This window comes from Lotus japonicus, chromosome 3 (genome assembly GCF_012489685.1).
Source record: "Lotus japonicus ecotype B-129 chromosome 3, LjGifu_v1.2".
Lineage (NCBI taxonomy): Eukaryota > Viridiplantae > Streptophyta > Magnoliopsida > Fabales > Fabaceae > Lotus > Lotus japonicus.
In genome coordinates, this window is record NC_080043.1 from 56,457,252 (window position 1) to 56,466,433 (window position 9,182).

Sequence of the window (9,182 nt, forward strand, 5' to 3'; positions counted from 1 at the left end):
AATAATCCTGATTTTTATTTTCATTGGAGGCCTATTCTTGTCAACGTTGGTTTTTTTTTTCCTGTTCTCATAACCCTTAAGACTGCAGAAATTAATTATTATGTAATACAACTCAAGATAAATTTCATCACAAAATTAAAATTGTTCTCCAATGAATATATTTTACAATTCAAAATGATATTTGACTGAGATGTTGCCATGTGGATTACTCTGCCGAGTTTCATATCATTTATTGTGTGTAGAACTTGCATCAGTGTGAATGGCATATGACTCCAGGCTGAAGTTAAATTTATCCATTGTTGAAATTTCACAAGCTCAGTTGCAAAACATAAAATGAATTCAGATCCCAAGGACACCTCAATGAAGAAACTTGAAAATATAACCACAAAACAGGAACAAAAAAATTTCAATTCAACCAGAAAATTTTGGAGTGACTAGCTGTGGTCTTTTTTGCCAAGAAAAAGAACAAATTATTTCATACTCTTAAAGCCAAAGTTATGGCACCCCAGTTCCTCAATATCATAACTATGAAGATGAAGATTTTGACATGACACCAGAGGAGATAAAATAAGTTAAATGTTTTTGTTAACTCCAAGCCTCAGACGGAAATCCTCTTCCATAAGAGGAAGACCGTCCCGTAACTTGACCTTAGGCTCCCAGCCCAACAATTCCTTTGCTTTAGTTATGTCCGGTTTTCTTTGTCGCGGATCATCAGGAGTGTTCTCCACCATCTTGATCTCCACTTTTGGATTGATAAGCTGCAAACCACCCACAAAACATAAACTAAAGTTTTCATGAATATTTTCATTCTCATACAGCACATAAATATAGGTATGTTGGTATTTCTGGACATGCGACTCCTTCAAAATAACAGTTCAAAAAATTTCATTGGACTATTTATGAAGAATTCCATTTCGCATTATAGTCCTCCTCACAGCTAAAACTTAAAGAGGTGAATGCTACTGGAAAGGGGGAGGGAGAGAAGCCTAAAACGGACCTCTTTCACTGTCTCGGCAAGTTCAGTCATTGTAAATTCACCTGAAAATGTAAAGATACTTATATTAAATAATGGGGTTAATTAAGGTAAAGATACTTTCCCAGATAAAAATGAATGTTACTCTGGAACAGGCCTGGGAATAGAAATCTAACCAGGATTTCCAAGGTTGATAGGTCCAGTATCTGAACCTTCCATGAGACGGATAAGGCCATCAACCTATGACATCATAAATAATTATAATCAATTAATCACAACAGGTAGTGATTTAAAGAATACAATGGGGTTATGGGATGGATATATACCAGGTCAGAGACATAGCAGAAACTTCGCGTTTGCGTTCCTGGAGATTGAACTGTCAAGGGTTCACCACTATAATGAACCAAAGGTTAAGTGAGAAATGAGAGTAAGAATCAATGAAGAAATAGGGCAAAGACAGAAAATAGAAAAATTAGCCAGTCACTACAATCATGGTATTAAAATAATTGAATCAATAATTTATTTAACAAGTGAAGAACTTGATCATAGAAAAAAGCATGCATCCAGTTAAAGTCCTCCTTCTGGCAGCCAAAACTATCAGAACATATCAAATAATCCATGCAGAAGTAGCAATATTACAGCATATATATTATTCCAGAAAAAAGTCAAGTAATACCGAAGTGCTTGAGCAATGAAGTTGCTAACAACCCGCCCATCATCAATATTCATGCGCGGTCCATATGTGTTAAAGATTCTTGCAATGCGTATTTCTATGTTGAAAGGATATAAACATCACAATGAGTTTATACAAAGGGAAGTTTCAACCAGATACACCTTAAGCAGAATGAGAAGCAATTATAAGGATAAGAAGACAAGAAATTACCAATCCCATGCTGCCTATGATAATCAAACATCAAAGTCTCAGCCACACGTTTCCCCTCATCATAGCAACTACGAACTCCTGTTAATATCAGAGTAATGATTATGTATAAAAGGAATTCTTTGCCTTGAAAACACTAGCCTTCACCAGGGAGCTAATGATTTTGTATCTCTATATTTATATATACACAGACACGTGTCATAAAAATGAAAATCAAACAATAAGCCAGTTTGTAATACACAGTTATGAAATTAGGTTTTCATGGTAACAGAAATAGTTCTACTCAAGAAGCCCAATGTATAAGTTGAGACTGAGATGAAGGAACTTACCAATAGGGTTAACATTGCCCCAATAGCTTTCAGGTTGGGGATGCAAAAGAGGATCACCATATACCTCTGAAGTTGATGTAAGTAAAATTCTGTCAATAAAATTCAAACTAATTAGGATCAACTGATGGCAGAAGTTGAGATTATCATTTACATTAACAGTCCTAACCTTGCTCCTACTCGCTTTGCAAGCCCTAGCATATTCAGTGTGCCGATCACATTCGTCTTTATTGTCTGTCAAGTAAATATACCCTTACAAGTTAGTCTTTCAATGTCAGATATGGAGAGAGAACTTTCAAAAATGATACAAGAGAGAGAAAGACCACAAACAGGGCATAACATAACAATATGCATGGGAATGAAGCTACTATGAGGTAAAGGAGAAAGAAAAGAAAGACCACATTCGTGCTCAATAATGCTTTCTTAACAAGCAACCATATCAGTGAGTGTGCAATGAGCTAGAGATCAAATTATTCAACAGTTGACATGAAGAAGTATGATTTGCAAGTATGCATCACATGATTAAAAAGACCAATGAAAATCTCAAAACTATACCTTCACTGGATTGTATTTGTAGAAAATAGGAGAGGCAGGGCATGCCAGATGGTAAATCTGATCAACCTCAATCAACAAAGGCTCCGTGACATCTAAAAAGGGATTAAAATGACAATGAGCATCAGCACCGCTGATTTACAAACAGATTTGAAGGAAATTCTGAATATACTACACTATGCACAGTTGCACACAATACAATATCAGCATTACTGTTCCCTGAGAAAAGCAATTGATGGCTCATATCAAGTTGCGTATTAAAGAAACAGTTGAAATAACAATTGCTTTAATTTGCAGGATAACAGCAAAGCTTATGCTGATTGCATGGCTTAAGTTAAAAGAAATCAGTTTACAAACTAGATTACAAGTCCAAATATATACAGACCAATGAATTAAAAGTAAATAAAAAAAACCGCCAGTGCATCCTATGTGCGACAATTTTAATGGCATAGATAGTTAACAGAGTTGACACTATACCGTGACGGATTAGCTCAAATCTTGGATGACCAATCCATTTTTTGAGGTTGTCCTTCGATCCAGTGAAGTAGTTATCAGCAACAATGACCTGATTTAAGACAAACATTGTGGCAGAAATTTTTCAAATCAAATTTAGTTGTAGATGCTGTATCCTATCTGACTAAATGTAGGATGATAAAAAAGTTGTGATATTATAGAATTGGTTAAGATATCAATGAACAGGGGAAGTTTAACATTATATGCATAAAGATAAGATGTTGACCTCATTTTTTTCATTTTCCATCAATCTGTCAACTAGGTGCGATCCGATGAATCCAGCTCCTCCAGTAACCAAGATTCTCATGTTGGACTATAATCAAATTGAAAGAGATTTAGTAAAAATACATCAATAAAAGAAAAATATGTAAAGTAAATAAGTGATTGAGATAAAATTTTGATCAGTGAAAGTAAGATGCACAACTTTTCTCGTACACATGCTTCAGAACCAGAGCTAGTACCATTCAAAAGAATAGAGAAACAGAAAAACCTTTGCAGTTGAACAGATCAGTACTGGCATCTAGTCCCAGTAAGAAAATTAAAAAGATAAGTTTCAATCTTTTTGTTGATCTTCCCCCCTTTGTGTTTATTGGAAGAATGACAGTATAAAACATTGGCTTGTAATGAACGAGTGTTTGTGGTTAAACTATAATACTATATGACTAAGTACACAAATCCCTCCCCATTAGTCAGCATTTTCAAATTTCCCCTGATGTTTAAGTTCCACACAGCAGAAAACTGTACTGTTTGCAGTGTGATTCAAGATGAAACTGGTAATCAACAACAAAAGATTAATTACGCTATTTTGATCACATTCTACATAGAAAACAACCCAGATTTTAAAACGAAAATTGTTTAGCTTTAAGGCCAACAGTCATACAATGAGATAATGCAGCAAATGTGACCCATCCGCAAAGTAACAATTTTCACTACACTACTAACACGTCATGATCATCAATGCACTTGTGCCTCAGAAAACAGACATTTGAAACTTGAAATGAAGCAAGCAATATATGTTATGTGGAAAATTAAAAAGATGAAATGTGATAGTTCACCTGAAAGAATTTGGAAAAGCGCAAGGGAGATGGCGAGGGTGGTTGCTTTGTTGTTGTTTGGTGGTTCCCATTAGAAGAATTGGTTGCCATTGTGAGGACCTCAGAAATTCAATTCCTGCACAAATTTCAGGGTGGACATCAATGTTTAGCACAGATCAGAAATTCAGAATCACACACACACACACTAGAAGGGTTATCAAACTTTTCATCATTAAACCAAATCATCTCTATCTAGCTTCACATCAATTAAATAAAAGGGTCAATTGGAGTCAGAGGGAGTGGAAAGACAAAGACAGAAAACTGTAAGAGCTAGCAGAAGAAAGCTACAAACTTTAAGAGCTGATACAGAACCTGATCGCAAGCTTCACAAAGGAGTGAAAGACCAACCCAAAACCCTAATCGCTCTTCTGATCTCAAGCACCCCATGATCTTAGACCCATTTATATAGATAAAAAAGAGCCAAAAATTGAAACATTTTTCCACCAAACGCTGAATTTCAAAAGGGGAAAAGGATAAAAAAATTAAGGAAAGTTCACAAGTTTATTGATAAAAGATAAAATGAACTGCTACCGAAAATAATAATAATAAAACGAGTTGGGATAGGAAGGCTTGAAAGTCACGGAAAGTTGAAGGAAAACATAATGAAAGGTCCAAGGCAACGACAAGAAACAGTAATGGAAATCACACCAAACTAATACTCTGAAGTAAAAATTCAGAAAACAAAAACCCCACATGGAATTTTGTGCTTTGATTACCTGAAGAATTGTATGAATGGAAGGAAGGTTAAGCGCAATTGAATTGTGAATGTGACGTTTGTCTACTCTGAAAATGAGTTTGGTGAAAGTGAATGAGTATTGCGTAGACTGTGATACAAGGTTAGTAGTACCAATGTGGTGGGAAGCCACATGTGAATGTGTATTGATGGAGAAGTGAGAAGAACAACATTGGACCCACGTTTTGCCAATTGGATTGGAGTGGAGGTTTATCTAGACAAGACCTTCTAACGGAACCAAACACCTGAATTTTTAGGCTGTCTTTCAACTTTATATGACTGTGTTTTGATTTTTTAAGAAGAAAAGAATAAAACGCAATAAATAAAGTTGCTTGCAATCGGTGTTGTCTAAGGTGCAATATAATATGCATATTAGGTCTTGCATCGGTGCAAGATATAATATTAGCCAACATAAACTGAATATACTATAAAGATGTCGTATCTGAAATGGGGTGAAATGATAATATTGTATTTATAATTTTTTTCACTTTTGACTCAATTGCCCTAATTCCTTCCCCTTCTTTCTTCTCCTCGCCACCTCCTTCTCTAAAGTCCAGTACAGTAGCACATATTCAACCACCATCCACTGCCTTCTCCGCCGGTCTGAACCCCGTCGTCCAGACCCACCTTAATCTCAGACAACAAAACCCCATGACCATCACCAAATCAACCATTAATTCTCTTTTCTCAAACACCAGATATGTTGAAATCGAACAAAGATATGGTTCTGAACTTAGAACCCAGAACAATCGAACAACAAGAGGAACTTAAAAACCTTTTATTGCATTGTTTTTTCTGTGAAAATATTTCGCAAAAGGAGCCCAACTTTTTCGGTCTCTAGGTCTATGAATAGAGGTCACAATGGAGTTGACAATGATAAAAGTTTGATACTTTGAAGACTAAATCGACCCAAGTGAGCGAAGGATGAATGGAGGTGCAGAGTGCTTGAACTTGAACTTGCAGAAGCAGAAGGAGGAAGATGGGTGAACGACAGAGTTAGCTAGATCTCGGATTGCCTTTGAGTCTTCACCGACAATTTTCAAGGTAAGAGTGACGTCGCAGGGAGCTTAGGAGGCACCTCTTCACACAACAACATCGACGAATCTGAACGGATGGGAATTTGCCAACGTCGACGATTTGGTTATAGAGGTCGGAGTGGTGTTGACATGGTTTCCACCTTTCAAGAAGCTAAGGCATCCACTTTTAAATTGAAGGACGCTATTGAGCACATTCTTTTTCAATTTCAGATTTTTGAAGTCTTCGTTTTCTATGTTACTAGACTTAGACCCGCGCGTTGCGCGGTTAGAGAAATTATTTTTATTTGGCCATTGCTTATCTTTGATGGAGTAGAAAGTCACATATAAAATAAAATACTATAAATGTGTCAATAATATTTTTTAAAAAGGTGCCAAAAAAATTAAGGAACTTTGATAGCGAGTAATGTGATTGTAGATAACTCTGTTTTCGTGTATGTTAAGTATATTTGAAGATTTAAAAGTATAATAAAGAAAGGTAATTGTCATTTAGAAATCCTGGATACAATATATATGTAGTTTAAAAGAAATATGACATTTAGAATCTTGAAAGGTATCAGAAGATTTGTTGGAAAACATTTATTCTTTTTCTATAATTTTTGAACTTTTTCCTCCTCTAGTATTTTGTGTGATTTTTCTTAATCTATTTTTGGGTATTTGCTCATGATTCTGGTACGGAAGATTAGTTGCAAGACGATCTGCATGAAAAACATTTGTAAATATTAGTAGAAAGTAAAGAGGTGAACTTGTGTCCTATTAAAAACAACTTAAAAAAACATGAGTCATTCATAAACTGAGAGCAAAATGGTGGAAGGGGTGTAGAAGAAGAAATAGCATATGCCTTCAAAATTCAGAATCAAGTAACAAAATTTGAAAATATGATGATACCTCCCCAAGAGATGTTTCCTAGTGCCCATTAGTTGTGGTGTCACTCTTTTCACCATCATGAGCAAATTCCATAATCTCAATCAAACAAACAAAATGCAAGTAAGATAACCCCCAAAGGATTAAAAAAAAACAATTTTACAATGAAAATGCAGAGTATTTGTGTATCAGGAATAATAACTACAAGATAGCATATTTTATAATTTCAAAATTAGACGCATACCAAAGGGATGTCTAGCTTTATAAGTAATATTGAAAATAAAAACTAACAATGTATTCCCAAAATCAAATAAGCAGTATCATGCCAAAGAAATAAGGTAGTCACACTCCTTGTCTGACAAAAAACCTTTGTAGAGAAAGACCCTACAGCAACAGGGACAAAACAACATCAAATGTTGAAATATTAAAAGCAATTTGAGTAAAAAACTGCTAGTATAAGTGAAAAAAATATAAGATCCATTTCAAAAAGAAAAAATATAAGATCTGCATAACTTAATGGCTAAGGGGAAGTTCTAGAAAGTACCTGACCTTGGTTGCCAAGAGATTTGGAAAACACGAGAGGGATCAACTCTGTTAGAAAAATAAAGAGAGTCTCCTTAAAGCCGCAACTCAGAATCATGTTTGTTCCTTAATTCCTTGCTAGTGCAAAATTAACAATGGCAAAACCAGTGTAAAGCAATGTACTTTTATATATATATAGATTGTGAGAAGAAAAATTGGTGAAAAGAGATAAATGGAGAGGAGGAGGAGCAGGGTTAGGAAAAGGGAAAAGGGAGGGCTTTGGTTCATGAAGAAGGAGTGGTCGTGCAAAAGTGTTTGTAATTCTTTGCATATGTGTGAATGTGATATGAAATTTGCAATTCATTGTGATGCGAATCGTTGCTAGTTTGTGAAGAGGATATTGATTGACAGTTTCAAAATAAATGGTTTAGGTGAAAATTGAAACAGTTGCTGGGGAAATAAAAAGTTGTGTAAATTAAGAGTGGGGAAAATAACGTAAATGTTTCATGGGTGGACTGATCAATTAGGAGATGAGAATGGGAACAACACTTGATAAAATGTTCACAAATGGTAGAAGATGACACATAGGATAAAATGTTGAGGTGGACACTTTGGCAAAGAGTGAAAATGTGAGGTGTCAGTGTCACATTGCGCGCTTCACAATTCCTATATTATAATAGATATCCTTTATACTAGGATTTTAAATAGTTTCCATTGTTATGCTATTTCGAGAACTTTTTTGGTTAGTATGAAGTCAAAGAGTTTTAATCTGAGTTCAAATAAACAAAAAATTGAGGTTTATTTTTCTACTCTGATAACGCAGAAGACAAAGCTGCCTTCATGATCTGCATTCGTGTGCTTTTTTTTTTCTGATCGTGAATTTCCTGGCGGAGATCTCGATGGTGCAAGAAGAGGTGAGGGAGATGGAGGTGGTGTAAGGAGGAGGTGCGGTGGAGGACAAAGTTGGAAGAGGGGGAGGATATGAGGAAAATTTTGTAATATGCTTTTTTTATTTTTTTTTCTCGGCAGGTAACTTACTTGTTATAAGAGGTTTAATTTGCTCTTGCATGGTGCAAGACCTAGAGTGCACTTGCACCCTATAAGCCATGCAAGAACAAATTTAACCTTTTATAACAGGTAAATTACCTGCTGAGAAAAATAAATAAAAATAGCATATTACAAAATTATTCTCATATCCTCCCCCTCTTCCAATCCAGCTTTGTCCTCCACCGCACCTCCATCTCCCTCACCTCTTCCTGCACCACCAAGATCTCCTCTAGGAAAATAAACAACCATATAAAAAAGCACACGAACGCAAATCAGGAAGGCAACTTTGTCTTATGCACTATCTGAGTAAAAAAAAACCCAATTTTTTTTTTATTGAAACTCAGTGTAAAACTATTTGACTCATACCAACCAAAAAAGCTTTCGAAACAACATAACAATGGAAACTATTGAAAATCCAAGTATAAAAATGAAGACTTTAAAAATCTGAAATTGAAAAAACAATATACTCAATATCTTCCTTCAATTTGATGGTGGCTGCCTTAGCTTCCTGAAAGGGTGGAAACCTCGTTGAACACCACTCTGACCTCCATAACCGAATCGTCGACGTTGGCGAAGACTCAAATGACAAGGCTAGAGATCAGGATTCGGTGAAGACTCAAAGGCAATAAGAGATCTGGATCCTT

At 35.5% G+C, this 9,182-nt stretch overlaps 1 protein-coding gene across 2 annotated transcripts; it reads right to left on the reverse strand.

Annotated features, from left to right (window-relative positions):
• Window positions 1-392: 392 nt before the first annotated feature.
• On the reverse strand, window positions 393-5,215 carry LOC130743378 (UDP-glucuronic acid decarboxylase 5). 2 transcript variants are annotated; one of them, XM_057595601.1, is made up of 13 exons: window positions 5,055-5,215; window positions 4,300-4,414; window positions 3,471-3,557; window positions 3,209-3,296; window positions 2,735-2,826; window positions 2,349-2,413; window positions 2,183-2,271; window positions 1,857-1,934; window positions 1,650-1,743; window positions 1,300-1,366; window positions 1,150-1,213; window positions 998-1,038; window positions 393-758 (listed from the first exon to the last, which is right to left on the reverse strand). In XM_057595601.1, the coding sequence occupies exons 2-13, from the start codon at window positions 4,387-4,389 to the stop codon at window positions 573-575; spliced, it is 1,041 nt and encodes a 346-aa protein (XP_057451584.1). In that variant the 5' UTR covers window positions 4,390-4,414; window positions 5,055-5,215; the 3' UTR covers window positions 393-572. The 2 variants fall into 2 exon arrangements, with proteins under 2 accessions (XP_057451584.1, XP_057451583.1); XM_057595600.1 differs by lacking the exon at window positions 5,055-5,215 and adding an exon at window positions 4,651-4,926.
• Window positions 5,216-9,182: the final 3,967 nt, after the last annotated feature.

Bases quoted from the DNA above. Each gene is read 5' to 3' on its own strand.
- LOC130743378 (XM_057595601.1), bottom strand. From the start codon at position 4,389: ATGGCAACCAATTCTTCTAATGGGAACCACCAAACAACAACAAAGCAA. The intron at 2,414-2,734 runs GTATAGTTTTGA...TTTACTTGACAG, and splicing joins ACAAATACAATCCAGTGAAG to ACAATAAAGACGAATGTGAT. The intron at 1,214-1,299 runs GTATATATCCAT...ATGATGTCATAG, and splicing joins TCTGCTATGTCTCTGACCTG to GTTGATGGCCTTATCCGTCT.